The sequence below is a fragment of the Megalopta genalis genome, chromosome 12 (genome assembly GCF_051020955.1).
Source record: "Megalopta genalis isolate 19385.01 chromosome 12, iyMegGena1_principal, whole genome shotgun sequence".
NCBI lineage: Eukaryota > Metazoa > Arthropoda > Insecta > Hymenoptera > Halictidae > Megalopta > Megalopta genalis.
In genome coordinates, this window is record NC_135024.1 from 10,609,511 (window position 1) to 10,629,565 (window position 20,055).

The window sequence follows — 20,055 nt, forward strand, 5'->3', positions numbered from 1 at the left end:
ATTAAATTCATTGTCTTTTTAAATACGCTTTGGATTACAAAAATAAATAAATATATTTTACTCTGTGATTAAGTAAAATAAAAATATTTCATTATTGATGTTAATAAATTAAATAAATAAATCGAATATTCCGAACTATAGCACAAATATTTCCAGTGTTTTACAAATGAAATACTATTTGAAATATTATCTTAAGAATTTGTTACAATAAATAAAATATTTTACTTTTTAAAAGTACAATCTTTCGAACATATCAAATACTTTATTTTCAAAAATACGTGCATATGATCTAAACTAAAATATTTATTTACTATTTGCCATTTTAAATACTATTTTATGCAGATCTGTTCAACGTCGATGTTTATGCGAAATGAACATTCTGTAACATAATTGCAGCAAACAATAATTAAATATACATTTATTTTCATACTGAAACTATTTTAAATAGGTTGAATATAAAGTAACAGCATTGTTAAATTTTTCTCATGCGTTTACTTTTTTTGTATTCTAACACTTTCGTCATAAATGCATAAAATCTACAATCTCGTTATGGAAAATTTACATAATTTTACCTGGACTTTGATTGTTTATTTATGTACATAAAATTACTTGCATACAATACACATAAATTAATGTTACTTCCGATCGTATTATATGATACAATAATTATAAATTATACTACAAAAATTACGCAACAACTTAAACAAACTAGAAAATTATACTATAACTTGAACGTTGAACAACAAATTGATGATAACATATTCCGTATATTTTTGGAATACTTTTAATTTTATAAGAGTCGATTATATTATAATATTTACAAAGCATAGTAAATTAAAAATAATACATAGAAATACTAATTGTAATAAATGCAAGAATTACATAGTCGTTTTTTTTTCTTAATAAGTTAACAGTTTCAAATTGTTTAAACGTTTTTGCTAGTTCATCTTCTCATTCTTGTCATAAATACATAAAATCCGCAGCCTAATTATTGTGCATATACATAATTAGGTTTTTTCATTATTTTTAATTAATTATCGTATACATGCAAATATCATTGTTCATAGTACTCGATGTTTCATACATATTACACAAGTGTAATCAGACGAACAGTAACGTCGCCATCGATATTGTTCTCCAATTTCTGAAGAAATAAATTTAGTACGTCACTTTATATATCGAAACCATTTCAAGAATTTGGTGAATTCGATTTCATACATTCAGATTTATTCCGAAATATGCAGATGTATTGACTAGTTTCACAGAGAGAAAATAAAGCTATTTATAACTACAGAACTATCCACAATAAAATGTGTTTACAATTGGTACGTCGGTAAACCGGATACGGAAAATAAAACAGGGTCGCGAAACAAAAATGATAAATTTTTCGTAATCGAATACATTTTCTCACGTATTTTATTTTACATTCCTAAGAAAAGCTAGTGTCAGAGATAAATCGTGAAATTTATTTATAACGTTAACAATGGACTGCGGATTTTTATGGAAAATAAAAATTCTCTAAGTTAATTCTAACGAACATAAAACAATAAAAACGGCATTATACCTTTAATAATTGTAACAAGTTGAAAATCATTTCACAATACTCTTGAATCGTTCTTATGTCTCTCTCTCTCTCTCTCTCTCTCTCTCTCTCTCTCAACACAATTTTATATTCAACATATTTATTGTTTTCATAAACGCATAAAATCCGCAGTCTAGTTGTCGACAATGTCTGATCATATTTGTTATATTTCACTAATAAATAAATACACGAGTACATACATATAATGAATCAAGCTTGGTGTAGTTCTTTATTTATTATAAATTTTTCGTATATTTGTATAACACTATCTTCATAAATCTTCATTTTTAAAAATATAGACAATATAATAAATTTATTGTAATTACATATAGTTATAATATATAATATATAGTATAATATATATAGTTATTATATAGTATACAATTTTCAAATACGTATTATTAAATTTGTTATGCGATTAATATCTTTATTACTCGACAATTATAACACATTTAATATCTGTTTAGCACGCAGAAATACAAACGTTGCATAATACTGTATTTTTTTAAAAACAAAAGAATTATAATATTTCATAAATAATACACGTATACATAAGTATATAATAATAATTTTTATTTCCGGCCACGTTTTATCATATCAATGTTTTTGGAATTTTCATCGATGCCTAACATCTACTGTTACACTTTTCAATACTTGTCTATTTATCGTGATCGCAATCAAAATTTAAAACGATCTATAAGTAAATCTATATAATTACAATTACGACTACAGTAAAGACTCTCTTATCCGTAAGTTTATTTTTGTAATATCCTGTTACCAAAACATTTTATTTTCTAAAAATTTCATCCAAGTTCTCTACTAGGTGATAATATATCTAAATAAATAAGTGTATAAAAATAGATAAAAATAATGTTCAGTTAAAGGAGTCTTTACTGTAATAATTTAGGTAAATGGAACATTTGGATACCAGTTTATTGTAAAAATCAATGTTCGGATAAGGGAGTATCCACTGTATAACTAAACGAAATTAATTAATTAAATTATTATATATTATTATATTGTATATTATTATTATTATTATTATTATTATTATTATATATTATGTATTATATATTATTATTATTATATATTATGTATTATATATTATTATTATTATATATTATGTATTATATATTATTATATTAAATATCTATTATTATTATATATTATTTGAACTTTATACAGCGTTTTAGCTCCTAATAATTATCTTTCTTTCATTTCTACCTGTATTTTCTTACGCAGAAGTATGATATCGCTTACAATTACAGAACCGCGACGCCGCATTAAGCAAATAGTCATTAAAGCAACGAAAGATATCCGAAAAAATGTGGGACTCATTGAGGTCATTGTCGGTGTCGTAACAATTTCGACCGTGCATCCTCGATTTCAACCAATTTGTTCGGCTGTCGAACATAATTTAGTTATTCCGCTAAACTTTGCTACACCAATGGAATAACGATGCGGCATCGGAGCGAGCGCTCCATTAAAATTCAGGGTAAATCATGGTGGCCGAAAAATCGTCGGACCGGGTCATCGGCGTGTTCAGTACGTGATACTCGAAGCGCAAAATTCGCCGGAATAATTTCGGGATTTAAATGCGAAACAAACGGAAACCGGTGGAAAGCGGAGGAGAAACGACGATGGGTTAACACGGCAGGCTGGAAATCCGTTTATTGTGGACAAAATTCAATTCTTGAAGTTTTACATTTCCAGAAAATATTTCCACACGGGGTGATCCATTTAAATCGATCCAATCAAATGTCTTCGAAACTGTCGGCGATATTAAAAAATGTTTCGAACGAAATTTTCATCTAAACCGATGATTTTTCGCAATAAGTGGATTAGCATTTTTGTGAAGGGAACGACGAGCTGAATCGACTAGTATAATAAAAAATATGTGATTCTATTTTAAAAAATATAGTTGACCTTCGCATGCCCTCGACGCGTTCACCTAGAAAATTCTTAGTAACATCAGACCACGTGTCCCCCGAAACCATCCAAATTTCGTTTGAAACATTTTTTAGCATCATCGACGGTTTTCAAGATATTCGACTGAATCGATTTAAATAGGTCACGCTGTATACATTTGTTGTTAACTAAACTGCGGATCTTTATGCAAAATAGAAATTTTCAAACATGATTGTAAGAAGCAGAGATTAAATGGAAATAAATGGTTTCTTTTAATAACTTTTGATAAATTAAAAAAATTAGTATAATAAAATAATCATATTATAATTCTGTTTCAGAGAGAGAGAGAGAGAGAGAGAGCGTCTCTCTTTTTTGCCATAAATGTGTAAAATCCGCAGTCTATTGGTAACCGTTCAGCGATCCGAAGTCCAAATTGTTAGCTATTTTAGATAATTACATGTGCGGGAACATCATAACATTCGAACGGCGGACTCAGGGTCCATTGGGACCCAGACTGGAAAAATTGGTATCCGAGTGTCAAGTTTCTGACAATTAATTTTAACTTTCACGTGTTTCGTCGAAGCCTATAGAAAAACTAACGTATCTAGAAGGAATACCATAAAAAATATGGCGAGAAAAATTGATGAATAAAAAGATAAATGATTGTTACCTAGTTATATATTTTATCAGAAAGGTTCACCGTTCGAAGATTAAAAAATAACATCCGGAGATTCGAAGTGAAATCGATTACTCTAAGAACTCATTATGGAACAGGAAATAACATTTTTAATTATTCTATGTATTAATAGACGTGTTTTCAGTATTTAATTACTTCCTAAGCATTATCTAATCCATGTACAAATGCCGGAATGATTATAATAATTTAAACTTTGAGAGGATTTTGAGAAAATGTACAGCAGTGTCCGACGCTAAGTTTGATTCATATGAAAGTATAAGCATTTATAGAGAACAATACGCAAAAGGTACATCTACCGACCACTTTTAACCCTTGGCTCTCGAAAGATTTTTCTGACAAATTTTGACTTCGACAAAAATTTTGCTGTACAAAATCGAATTAAAATGAAAGTCATGATACCGCTGGTGATATAGTAATTAATATAAATAAAAGATTTTGCGATATTATTTATTTTCATCATATCGTAAGGTAATATCATGTATAATGCATAAATAAAAACACAAAATCTTTATTATTTCTTTTATCATACTGTAAGCTAATCACATGTAAAATACATAAATCGATTTGAAAAAACCATAAGGAGTCATAAACGTCTCACCTTTCTTATATGAAAGCTTAAACAACTGCTAAGAGGAACATATAAACGTTAAGTGTAACCTTCGCGTGTACAAAGATTTTAACACTAGGTTTATATGGAATACGTAATTTCAACACGTTCCTGTATTATACATTTATGGACGCTTTATTGAATAATATTTCATTATTCTAATAAATATTATATAAATTCATTATGTTATAATGAAAATCGGCGAATGTCCGAAGAAATATAAGCTTTTTATTTTTATGAGGCGATATAATAATTGTTGCCTCTAGTGCTTGACTAACTGCTATCGTGTAAGTTTAATTCGCTGAAAAATAATATGTACCAACATATTATTTTTCATAAACAGTAGATGCCGGTTGAGTGTATTATTATATATTATTATTATTATATTATTATTATATTGTAGTTATGTAGCTATGGTTCTAATTACACATAGTTACATATACGTACATATATCATAATATTATATTATATTACATCGTATTATGTTATACAAATTATATGTTATTATTATATACATGATATAAACTTATTAAATATATTTTATTAAACATATTAATACATTGTATTATATTATCCTATACATATTACATACTATTATTATATACATAATATATACACATTATATACGTAATTATAAATATACATATATTATTATTATATTATGTTTTACATATTTTACATGCAATTATTATGAATATATTATGTTCACAATAAAAGCATATAATATATTATATGTAACATAAAATAATATAATATATGTATATGTATAATTACATATATAATATATGTGTATATATTATATATATGTATAATAATAGCATGTAATATATATAACATATTATACAAATTAATTATTGATTATACAATGTATAATCATGTGTAAGTAGAACTATTCTTGTATGAATAACTGCAGTGTAATAATAATATAATAAAAACATATTATATATATATATATATATATATATATATATATATATATATATATATATATATATATATATATATATATTAATGTAGTCCATTCTTATTTTGCATGAACAACCGCAGTTTAATTATTAGTAATATGTAATATAGCATGTGTACATATTACTAATAATTAAACTGCTGTTCTTCATGCAAAATAAGAATGGACTACATTAATTGTACAAAAACAGAGTTAAATAAAAATGTGAGATTTCTTTCAACAGTTTTAATAAATTGAAAATAATGCAACAACGTTCGTAGATTCATCTTATGTATTTGCTGTTCTGTATTTCTCTCTTACTCAATTTCGCATATAAATGCGTAAATTCCGCAGTCTACTAATAACAATTAATTTATATTATATTCGAAAATGCCGATATATGCATTTCCTTTTTAAATTTTGGCCACGAAAACACGCTCTTCGGACCACTGTTCTTTGCGGGGCCATTGTTCCACCGGTTCTATCGGTTTCACCGAGAAATGAAGAGAGATCAGAACGAAAGAAAAGGAAAGACAAGGAACGTATCGCAACAGATCGTTCCGAGATTACAAGAAATCTCGATTACATCAAAGCTCGTTGGGTAAGCGGTACGGATGCGCCGGTCAGAAATTCTCGCGATGGTTTCCAGTCGGTGTACCTTGCTACCTGAGTCACGAGGGCGGTTGGCTCTCGCGTTTCGAGGATCACCGAATTGACGGGAACACGGCAAGGACGGCAACGACGACTACGACGACGACGATAACGGCGGCGACGACGACGGCGACGACGACGCGACGCGACGTTCCGAATCTGGTAAGGTTACGAGAGGACGTCCTTGATATCGGCCTGGATTCTTCCGGACGCATTCAAGCATTTTCTCCGTAACGTAATTCCAGAGGCGGACAGGTAAGGCAGGCAAGAGAACGAGAGCGGGAGCGAGGGAGAGCGAGAGAGCGAGCGACGCGAACAGAGGAGACGGGTAAAATGAAGACGAGCGAAAGTGTGCCCGGTAAGGTGGCCCTCACGGTGAAAGTCAAACTAATTACGAGACGGGCATGGGCACGTAAGGTGCCCGGAGAGCTAGCGTTGCAAAACAATCCTCTTCGCTACGAATATTAACCCGGAACACCTGCCGCTTTCCACTGCCGCCTCGCTTCTGACCGAATACCTCCGCATCCTCGCACTTCTCCGTTTTCCTCGACATCCTGTACCGATGAATCTTCGCCCTAAATTGCTTCGTGTTTATCTTCCACCACCAGTCCCCGACTGCCACCGATCGCACCAACGTGTTCCCGTGCCTCCGGTTGCCTCGTGTCCGGCTACGCTGCGGGAGAATGCCCGCACAGTGGACGAAAACGCGAAAAGGCTGGCCAGCTATTAGAGTCGCTACAAAAGCATTAACCCTTTGCACGCGAGTGGCGACTCCGAGGCGGCATTAACACTTAATGGACGGGTCACGTGAATTTACTTTTTTCCATTCTGACTTCCTAGGACGGGCCACGTGGATTTACGTGTTTTTGCTTGAATTCTTATTTATATAAATACTTTTTTTTTAATACTTTTGCTAATATTTTACTTATTAATACTTTACTTATTAATATTTTATTTTATTAATATTTTGCTATTAGAGAATACAGGGAGATATCCTTGACATAACCTTGACATGACCAACTAAAATATAATGAATATCTTTATTATATAACTATTGAAGACTATAAATTAGAAAAGATTATAAAAATTTAACAATTTCGATTGACTTTCATATCCAACAGACAAATCCTCGTTAAATTTATTGAAACAAAACTCAATTCTAAGCAAAATATCTATAAAAACACAAACTCCAATAGGAACTTACAATTTTATAGTTCCTCAAAATCTAAGCCTTAAAATTACAATGATAATTTTAATGATTCACTTAAATTCAGTTGACATTACCCCTAATTTTTAAACCAACTAAAATATAATGAATTTCTTTACTGTAACTATTAAAGACTGTAAATTAGAAAAGATTATAAAAATTTAACAATTTCGATTGAATTTCATATCCAACAGACAAATCCTCGTTAAATTTATTGAAACAAAACTCAATTCTAAGCAAAATATCTATAAAAACACAAACTCCAATAGGAACTTACAATTTTATAGTTCCTCAAAATCTAAGCCTTAAAATTACAATGATAATTTTAACCATTCACTTAAATTCAGTTGACATTACCCCTAATTTTTAAACCAACTAAAATATAATGAATTTCTTTACTGCAACTATTAAAGGCTATAAATTAGAAAAGATTATAAAAATTTAACAATTTCGATTGAATTTCATATCCAGCAGACAAATCCTCATTAAATTGATTGAAACAAAACTCAATTCTAAACAAAATGCTAGCCACTAGAATAAATGTCTACTAGACATGTAAGTAAATAACTTTGTGAAATTTTATCAAAATAGCGTTGATTTAATGAAACAGCAACGCTTTAAAACCATACATACATGTTTATCTAATTCTCTTAAAAAATACCCAGAAACCGAGAAAGACAGGGAAAAAGACATCCCGTCTGTTAAGTGTTAAGGGGGTATTCTAGTACGAATCGCGTATGTTTTTAACTTTGTTAAGGAATTTTTTGCAAAGAAATTGTTATACCTTTTGCGGTCAAATCGACAGGATTTATTTGCGCATGTTTCAATGACGTTTTAAAATTTTTTTAAACGAAAAACTGTTAAAATTGGTGGCGCTACATACTCTCGAACATAGTCGCTTTTGAAAAAGGTCGTCCTACGAGGTCTATGATTTCGGCCATTATATTTGCCCGAAATAAAAAAGAAAGTGAAAGTTCCTTAATTAGTATGAATCTGGCTATGACAGGTATTAGAACAAACGAAAAGTCTGTAATTAAAAAAGTAGGGACTTTGAAATCGTTTATCGATTTTTGCATATTTTGTTAAATTTTTTAGGCTTAAAAAACAGAAAAAGATACTGTACTAAACGCGAGCTTAAAATTTTGAGTTAATTGGTCGAGTGGAGATGTATTTTTGAAACTATAACCTTTAAGAATATGCAAACAAAAGATAATTGACTTTTTTAGAAGTTCATACTAGAATAGGCTCTACAAAATTATTATGAAATGAATTATTATGAATTATTATAATTATAAATGAATAATTATGAAAATAATTTTCACGTTATCAAATTTGCATCTATTTGGAAAATTTTTATTTTATTCCTCTAATTAAGCTATAGTCATTCCAGTAAAACGATTAACGAAGATCGGAAACTATGTAGTGTAACGTACCATGCAAGGAGCAATAAAATTGTACAGGTTAATCAAGAAATTAAAGAATTAACGCCTTACCAGTGAGATATATATAGGGTGTCTGTTTTGTCTTCAAACATCTCCGAAGAGAACTGTAACAAAACGAATGCGATTATAAGAGAAATTCTTTTCCTTTCAAAACTGAGAAGCTCCCATGAAGTAAAGTTAACAAATAATGAAAAATTATAAATTGATGACTATTTATACCTTTTAATTTCTAGTATTTTAAATTACTGAGGACTTCCTTCTATGGGAAACCTCTCCACATAGTTGCCATTGTTGCAAATACAGTAAATTCTCTCCAATTGTCCGTCATTTTATAAACGAAAATGAACGATTTTGGAAGAGGAAATGCGATTATTCGAGCCCCGCAGCTCGTGCCGATAATCGGCGACTAGAAACACAAGCCGCGAAACTCGAATAATCGTATCTCCTCTTCCGAAATTGTCCATTTTTGTTTACAAGCTAAAGGGATAATTGGCGAGAATTTACTGTACTGTTTTATGGTCATTCGGTATATAGATTGTGCACGTTTAGTTTCTAACATTCTTGGTGTCATTTCAACACACCGAATTACATCGAACGCTATTGAGATATTGAGTGTGCTTTTTTTCAGTTGCACACAAGGTTAAATAGACTTAAAGGACAGACGTGACAGTTAGGAGCGTGTTTTACCAATTTCCATGAATGGAAATGACTTAAATAGTACCTCGTTAAATTCGTCTTGAAACACGCCGTCGTACTATGCAGACGAAAATATATTCTAAAAATACAGCGTTAAAGGCACATTTGCGCGAAAATATTCATCTTAAACGGCTAGATTTGGGCAAAGACAATAGAGTGCGTCAGAGTCGTAATGGCGTAAGTCACATTTTTCTGATTGTGAGAAACAAGGGGTGACATTGTTTACTAACCTGTGTATTGTTCACTGATCAAATTTATTTTTAAGATAATTTACAGTTTAGTTACTTTATAGTAAATGTAATCTTGAAATGTAATCCGTACATGACAAAATATTAAAAAGACAAGTGAAATAAATTTCGAAGTTACTATAAATTAACTTCATAATTTACTTCATTTGTCTTTTTATTATTTTAAGACATACAGCCCCCTCGAAAAGTATTAGGGCACTTACAGATAATTTTAGGTGAACATGAAAATCCAATATGTAATTGCTGTCCTTTTTAATGTTTATTTCAGAGTTAATTACATTCAAATGTAACAAGTACGTATATATATATATTTTTTACGTTGTAATAAAAATAACGTCAATTTTATAAAAGATTTCGATGAACAAAATGCAATGAATGGGTAAACTAATTGCACAAGCGACAAACAGTTAATATGTATTGTCGACGATATTGTATCATACTGCAGAGTTGCAGACATCACCTAAACTGGATGGAATATTTCAATTTATACGAAATAAGCAGGTGACCTAATACCTTTGGAGGAGAGTGTAAGTTACAATTTTCGAAAATGTTGCTTACGCCACTCATTCTAACCCACTCAGTTCACGGATGTTGCACCATGATAATGCTCCGTCGCACGTGTCAATAATAATTTAAACAATGCACATTTACCATGAAAAAGATGGTTGCACGTTTCGGATAATTTATGATAACGTAAATTAATAAATTGAGCTACCTCTACATATATAAGATTAAGTTTTAGAGAAGTTGATTCTATTTTTATCTCAAGAAATACAGACTGGAGAAGAGAGTATAAATTACTCATTCACATACATCCATCGACCTTGAGCATATTCACATACTTGATATAAGAGTATCGATGGCCTCGAAGAACCTTTCGTTTAAAACATAGTTTCCCAATCTTTTTGGCTCACAATCCCCTTTCTAAAGCTTTTGTTATCTAATATCGTCGATTATGCGACGCTCCCTTGTGGTTATATTATTATTACCAAAAAATATCCGAGTTGTCTATTTATATTTTAAAAAATTAATAAAACATAGAGTGGTGTGCATAATTATATACTCGAAGTAACTTTGACATTTTTACTGATATTTAAATGAAAACCAAAAAAAGATTATATTTGTATATTTATATTTTCTCTATTATTCCTAATATAGAGATATACAAATACATTGTTTTCTTAAGATTTTTTTTTAAATGTCAAAAATGAAATATTAAAAATGTAAATGTTACTTTAAGTCTGTAATTATTCACACCAGTTTTCAACACATTCGTTGTGAAACTAGTTTAAATTAAACTTAATTATTCCAACGATCAATTTCATTAATTTGTTGATTGTAATTATTTGTAGTTTACTGCAAATAGAAAATTAATTAGTAAATTCTGTTGTAATCCATATGTATACTTTCCAAAAATAGTTGCAGAAATAATCCAAAAATTCTTCATAGTCTGTTATTTCGTACTTTACGTAAACAAATTGTGACTTATTTATAATCATACAGTTTAAAAAGATACATCTTACAACACGAACAAAGACAAACGTAATATTTTTACAATATCTAAAAACAGAAAATGAGAACAGGAGATAAGGAGACAATAAGGAGATAACAAGGAGATAAAAAGTAGGATTATGTCAGAGTTGAAAAGGTGTGAAATAAATAGTAATCCTTTATTTGAAAAATGTACGAATTTATATGTTTCATTTAAGAAAATATCTGTTGCTATTGAATTTTTATGAAAAGAAATGTTATCCTTAGGAACATATTTAAAAATTGTTCCAATGAAATAATCATTTTTAGAAATTACGCAACAAAAGTTCCTCTAAAACAATTTTTATCAATTATTTACATAAATGTTACAAATAAGTAACACACTCATAATATAATCTGAGTGTAATAATGATTTAATATTGGTACAGTATTATTATCCAATAGATAATACCTAGTTTTTTTTTTTACAAAGATAGAGGAACGTTTTTAGTGTTAATGAACAAAATATCTATTTCTGTTAGAAACAAATTATTAATTCTGTTATGCCATTAACTATGAAATGCATAGATTTTATAGTAAAATTATAGACTTAATTAAGACTTAATTAAATTAATTAAATTAAGACTTAATTTCATACTTAATTTTAAAAGTTCTAACTGAAACTCATACTTTCAAAAACTTTCCTTTATCGGTTCTTATTAGAAAGTACAGTGTGAGAACGTGTCTCAAAATGGTTGTACAGTCCGCGTCTTAAATAAAATAAAAAAAAAAAAAAAAAACTTACTTAAAAATTACATAACTTTCTCGAATTCTTGTATAAAAGTGTTTCCGCGGAAATCTACTCAACAGCTCTCGGTTCATCCGTATCTATAATATAGTACAAGATAATTAAACTGTCGATAAATGCACGTTTATAAATTACACAATCAAGCCGTGATCGAATCCATTCACCTTGACCGTATGCTACTTCTGATGGCAAAGGACAGTCACGTAGAAATTCCCGATACTTTCTTCGTCGTTTGACTGTTTGCCTAGTCATTGATGTCTACGCCTCGAAGAGTGATGATCGCCGAAATAATTTGACAACCATCTCAATGGCTATATGTATAAATAGTAAATATTGTTTCGCCTAAGTTCTATCCGTGTTCCTTTTTTACGGTTCCAAGATATTCGAACATCCAATATTTGCACTCTTATCAACTCTCCCCCAGCAGACATACGCCGGGTCTCCCGTGACCCATGTTACCGTACATCGCCATGTATTTTTAGCACATATTCAGAAAATCATTTTATGTGGCAATTGCCCAGAACTTCCAGTACTGTTGACCGAACATTATTTTATTAAATTCAAATTTTTCTGAAACATGACATTGTCTTTATGGAAAAAGAATTAATATTAACAAACTAACGTTTAACATCTGTTTTCCCACGTTTCTTAATTTTTAATATTTGTAATTTTGTGATAGTAATGTAAATCATAGAATGATTACTTGCAAATTCTGCATCCTTTGTTTCGTTCGTTATTTTGATATGTTTTTACATGTTTCATATATACATCAGTGCTTTTCATTGAATATATTTGTAACGTACATACATACCTGCACAGAGTACACTGCGGATTTTATTCATTTATGGCAAAAATGGGTAATTGAAATTTCAAACGATGAAAATGTTAAAAGAACTTAAGGACATCTGTATATTATTTGCAACTCATTGAAATTGTTAAAGAAATATAAAAATTTCTGTCTGACTCTTTTTTGTTGCAATTATCAAAGATCATTTTTATTTTGCATAAAGAACGAGGGTTTGCATATGAGTTTATTATTCTTCATTGACTGTACATTTGATGCATTTATGACAAAATTGAGTAAATCAAATGCAAAACAGTGAAACAATATAAAAAATTTAGGATTAGCGTTGTAGTCTTCCAAAATTCATTAAGATAATACAGACAATTTTGCATAAAAATTTCTTACCTACTTATAATTAATAGTAGTAAGAATTATCTTCAACCTTTAACTAGTGTGCAGGGACCATGAGTGACACCAGCATTGTGATTCTATTTTACATTATAGTGAAAGTTTAATTTTCCATGTTTTTATTATGATTAATTCATCTTTTATCACTCTGTGTTTGGGATTTGTCATTGCTAGTTACTTTTGCAATTGCCACTGATCATTTATATAAAATTAGATGAATACGTCTACACTTTTTTATTTGAGATCTATCATGATAGACTAATAAACTTAATACACTAGTCCTTTTTGTGAAAATCATAACCTGAACAATTTTACAAAATTAATCAAATTTAAATTGCAAAATTAAGTGGTATGACATTAATTACTTTTTTCACATTCGTTGATCCTTATGAAATTGAAAACGTATAATAGGTTAGCTTAAAAATTAATTTTCAAACCTGTGTCACGTGGCAGTTAAAGCATCAAGGGTTAACTATAGCTTCAGATGTTACAAAGCTTTTGTTTAATCCTATTTCATCCTTTATTTTCAAGAACAGTCTACATTATCGCTGCGTAAATGGCAATCCTCACCCAACAAGAACGATACTAAAAGCTATTGCGTAATTAAACGTTAGTCTTGCTGTAGAATTCTTTTTTTTTCGTTGCAGTTAGTAGCTGTAAGGAAGCGCAGATGTACATTTTAGCGTATAGTCGTAAATGCTCTTACAAATGAGAATGGTGGAACAAGTTGAGTGGTCTTTGTTGTACGGAGAAAGTATCAGTAGAATGCTGGCTATGTTGAGTATTTTAGCGCCAATTGATTACTTAATTTTCGGCTGCTTAAATCTGGGATACATTGCAACACATGGTAATTATTTATTCACACAGTTATGGAGTATTGAATAAAAAATTAGTAAACGGAACATAGAATAGATTATCACAATACATAACAAATTAGTAAATGTAACATAGAATAGTTTATCATAATATTTATAAAATTAGTAAACGTAACATAGAATAGTTTATCATAATATTTATAAAATTAGTAAACGTAACATAGAATAGTTTATCATAATATTTATAAAATTAGTAAACGTAACATAGAATAGTTTATCATAATATTTATAAAATTAGTAAACGTAACATAGAATAGTTTATCATAATATTTATAAAATTAGTAAACGTAACATAGAATAGTTTATCATAATATTTATAAAATTAGTAAACGTAACATAGAATAGTTTATCATAATATTTATAAAATTAGTAAACGTAACATAGAATTGTTTATCATAATATTTATAAAATTAGTAAACGTAACATAGAATAGTTTATCACAGCATTTAAAAAATTAGTAAACGTAACATATAGAATAGTTTATTACAATATATAAAAAATTAGTAAATGTAACACAGAATAGTTTATCACAATATATAAACAATATTGAGTATATGTAATGTGCATCTCTATATTTATTTATTTGTTTATTCATCTTTAAACCAGACAAACTAATCAGAATTAACAAATTAACAAAATTGAACGTTGGAATAATTGTTTGATTTAAACCAGTTTCCCAACGAGTGTGTTGAAAATACAGCGATGCGAATAATTGTAGAGACTCGAAGTAATTTATACATTTTTTGTAGTATTGAAACAAAATTTGTATATCTCTATATTTCAATTAATAGATAATAGAAATATACAAATAAAAAAATGTAGAAGTTACTTTGTGTTTATAATTATTCATAGCACTATAGGTGGTCTCTTTTAACTGAAACACCTTGTACGTTTGAAAAGAACTGAACGAAACATTACCTTTGAATATTTCTATATTAGAAATAATAGAAAATAAAAATATACAAACACGATATTTTGTTGAGTTTTCTTTTGAATATCAGTAACAATGTAAAAATTACTTCGAGTCTATAATTATGCACATCACTGTATAAGTTTATTTAACTTGTCATACGTCGCGGTGCCCATAAACAATAAGCTATGGTAGGAGAAGCCTAATATCGTAATACCATAATAAATTCATTATAAGATTCTAGTCAGGTGTTTGGAAACTTTTTTTGATCCAGTGTATGTCGCACGCTGCACGTCATGTGCCGGATACAAATAGCTGCATTAACTGTGCACTTTCCAAGCCGCGTGCCGGCGTGTCGACGTGTGAGGGCCATATGCAGGCAATTGCATTCGGTATCAAAGTTTAGAAATAAAAAATTCAGCATCATTATGTGATATTATATAACCACAATTTTTCGGGCTATAATTCTATGTTCGCCACAATAAATTTTTTAGTTGGTGTAAGAAATTCTTTCTTTTTCAGATTTAAAAAAAGAACAAATTCATGAAAATAAGAATTTGCATGAAAATTCTCGGTCTATTTATACCGTACAATATGCACAATGATGCATTTTGTACATTTGTAAACTAACCAATTTCATGCAAGTCTTTCATTAACTAATCTTTTTGTAAACAATGAGTATATATTTGTGTCACTTGTGAAACAAACAAGAAAAAACAAAAAATTGTATACAGCAGCAACACAAAGAATTTATATCACAATAAATAGTTTCAACAAGTCGTTAATTAATATATTGTGGAATACCTTTTTCATTTTATATAATTGTTAACTATTGTATACAAGTAATGTACACATGTATACAATTAAAACATCATTACAGTGTCTTAAATTTAAAAGCTTCCAGATCACAAAAAATAATTCAAATTGGCAGTTAATTAATATATTGCACGATATCTCTTTGACTTTATAGTTGTCAATTATCATGCACAAGTAATATTTGTTTATAGAGTTAAGATATCTATACAGTGCCCTAAATTTTAAACAATTTATATCACAATAAATAATTAAGTTAAACAGCTAATTAATATCTTCTAGACAAGCGTTTTATACTTTGTACCTGCTCGTAAGTATAAAGATAGCGAAGCAAATATTAAAACATTTTAGAAAATTATTTAAATGTTAACAAATTACCTGGAATTATATTCCGAAAAACGCATTTAATACAAAAATGTTGTGTATAAAATGTAAATGTAGTCGTATAAAATAAAAATGCAAACTGCTCTTTATCGATTCAGTATTTTGAAATTAATACCTCACACACACACACACAATCAAGAATAGGATAATCAATGCTAAAATAATAAATATTTAGACGGTATAATTGTGTAAGTGGTATTCGTGACATCAATTAATTATCATATTTCTCTATGACGTACACTATGTTTCGAAAGAAGACACCATAAATACACATAAACATTTCTACAATAATAAAAATCATGGAGTGGACAGTCGTTATGTGTATGCATAGGTGCTATACATTCGATAAATGTCGTCTTAATTGTATCCCTGAACGTATCTGAGATTCTATGTATTGAATCGTCATTTTTTCCGTAAATATATATGTAACATATATTGAATGCCAAATGAATTTAAATAAAGTAATAAATATTAATAGAGGAGAGAAATGAAATAAAAATGGCTGATAAAGATGAAAAGAAGGAGGAAGATGAACGGTTCGACTACATTTACAATTATCTTACGCTGTCAAGGAAATTGAAGGCTGATAAATGGCTGAAAATGCTATCAAACATAGACTTTAAGGTAATTAACCTGTTTCATATAATTATAACAGATTATAAAAGTTTTTTGGCATAGGATAAGAAAATATATATTTTTATATCTCATATTGCATAAGATCTTGCCTTTCATTACAAACGCATGTTAATTACGTTTACTAATCTCGAAAGTTTAAACAACAATAGATGGTTTTAAATTTTGTTCATAAAATATAAAAATGTTATTTATGTATATTTCGAAATTATTTTCTGAATCCATTTATTTTTAATCACGTTGGAACTTCTTGCTTGTATTGAAAACGTAGAATGTACACATATTTATTAAAACGAACTGGTCGTTACATTTTGCACGTGTGTGCAGCGATCATTTAAATGATAGCTGGTATTACTTCAATAACAATAATTGTAATACTGGAGATAATACAAATCTTTAACCTTAATCTCTCCTGATCATCCTGTAATTAAGTACAATTTTTAATATGCGTTATCTACCGTGCGTCAATAATGAATACAATATTCAGTTTTTTTTATGAAGAACAGAGGAATTTTTCATTCATTAAACTGTTTGAACAATTTAATTAATTTCATTAAAATGTGTGTAACGAATTTCACTTAAGTCGAAATTAAATTCTCTTGTCACGTTATTAAAATTTAGTTATTAGATATTAAATTTTCTTCGAGAAATTCACGAACGACGATGAAATTCCTTTTATAATAGTCGTGAAAAAAATTATAGTACAAAGCCATAATTACTTGCATAGTTTTTATTCAACTGAAGACCTTATTCTGATTCCTATATAATTCAGAAAAACACATCGGAATATTGTTTATACCTCGTTTTTAAATATATATTTTTTTAAATATATATATTTTTTAAATACGTATCAATTATAAAATTTTATATGCGAGAGTAACATATTAACACATTAAAGGCAGGGGATCTTGACGAAAGTATGCTAGGTAACGCGGCGACCGCCCCGCCTCGTTTTTTGTCCTAGAGCGGGCGATATTTTGTGTAATCATAAAAAAATTTAGACTTAAAAAAGTTTATTTAAACTCTTAAACCAAAGGAACTAAACACTAATTACAAAAAATGTTTTCAAGTACATATTTATGAGAAGTCGAGATAAATCGTAGTACTACGACTCCCGCCTTTAATGTGTTAAAAGAGTTTAGATATTTCATTGATGAAGCAATGTTTGATGACGTTTGGCGAAAAATTCATTATATTCGATTTTTAAGGAGCAACGCGCGAATAACAGGAAAGCTGTGGTTGTTATCTCACCGCGTTAGAATTACAAAAAAATGTCGGTTCAAACGAATCTAGGATTGATCAGGTTCCTTTTACGGCCCCATTTACGTAGGATCTCATTAGCAAGTTTTTTGGTACACCGACGGAGATGATCCTTGTATTGCAAGTCACACCAGCTGGCCTCTTGACACCTTATCTAGAAATAACGCAATCCAAGAGAAAGCTAACGTACTTCTTAAAGAGGAAACCACAGCTAGTTACCGAGGATAATTATAAGGACTTGCTGATTCCGGGTGACATGGCACCGAATCCGATCGAAGAATTGGCAGTTCTTGTGGAGGATGTTAGTGACTTTTGATTCTTTATCCTAAGGCTACATTTAATATATGTATTATGATCCGGGAATACAGTCAGCGTGAAAAGTATTTGTACATCTGATTTTTGACAAATCGCCGATATTTCATACCGTTATAATTTTGTTTTATTTAAATTGTTATAATTTCGCAAAACAATGTCGCACAACCAAAAAAGTGGACTCATTTCAAAGCTCGAAAGCTCTGCCTTCACAATTCGTTGTGATTTACTCGAAAATTCTACAAATTGAAACACTTCCGGAAACATGGAAAAATTTATTTCAGGAATGAATCGCTCACAAATTTCAAGATTGAAATTTCCCCTTTATAACAATCCCTCGAAACTTGAAGCACGATTTTTTTTAGTCGATGCATGGAATGGAAACTGGGAATAATTACTGCAAATCAGCCAGTACATCTTTCATCCATAGCACAGCAAAGGTATTAAAAAAATATCGTACATCAAAGTTTAAGCGATCATTGTGAAGGGATAGCTTCAATCTTCAAATCTATGTTGAGATCAATGGCGAAAAGATTTTGTCAATGTCTTTTTACAGTCACTTCAATTCGTAACATTTTTGAGAAGAAGCATACCTCCAGTTTTCCATTTGCTATATCGTGCAAGGACATGTTACAGGAAAATGAACAATGCATGGCAAAAGTAGAAGCTTCAAGCTTTAAAATGAGTTTAGTTTTATTGTTGTACAATATATTCTTTCTTGCGGAATTATAACAGTTTTAATGTCGACAATTTGTCGAGAATCGAAAATTCAGTGTACGAGTACTTTTTGCACTGACTGTGTCAAGCATTTATGGTAATCTATGGAGACTTTAAAAAATCGAGTTTTTTATTACCGATTTAAGTGTCTTATTCTTTCTAAACATTTCAATAAATTTTATACAAATATTCCCATCATTGCGAATGTTATTAGAATTGATATAATTTTATCATAGACTGCAGGAATCATCACTTCAAATTTGAAAGTTTTTTATACTAACATTACTTTTTTAACAGCGGTTTACTATAACTTTACTATAACATAACTTTTGAACAGATCAATATTTTTACATGAATGTGAAGTGTTAGTTCTGATATTAATATCCAATTATTACAAAATTATTACAGAAACACGAAACTTGATTATTACAAAAATACGAAACAATATTATTTTCTATGCAATTCTAACAGTTTTTGTTCAAATTCGCACACCGAATTCCACTGTACAGCTCTCTCTCTCTCTCTCTCTCTCTCTCTCTCTCTCTCTCTCTCTCTCTCTCTCTCTCTCTCTCTCTCTCTCTCTCTGTGGTCATATTAAATTACTTACTGAACAGAATTTTGCTTTGGAATAATTGGTTTCTTGTATTGCTTCATAATGTCAACAATTATCAATATTGCGACTATTACATTATCTTAATTT

General features: G+C 29.5%; 1 protein-coding gene across 1 annotated transcript; it reads left to right on the plus strand.

Moving 5' to 3' along the window:
- Nucleotides 1-16,931: 16,931 nt before the first annotated feature.
- Nucleotides 16,932-18,642, plus strand: LOC143260418 (dynein axonemal heavy chain 17-like). Its single transcript, XM_076525683.1, has 2 exons — nucleotides 16,932-17,057; nucleotides 18,397-18,642. The coding sequence occupies exons 1-2, from the start codon at nucleotides 16,932-16,934 to the stop codon at nucleotides 18,640-18,642; spliced, it is 372 nt and encodes a 123-aa protein (XP_076381798.1).
- The last annotated feature ends 1,413 nt before the right edge of the window (nucleotides 18,643-20,055 follow it).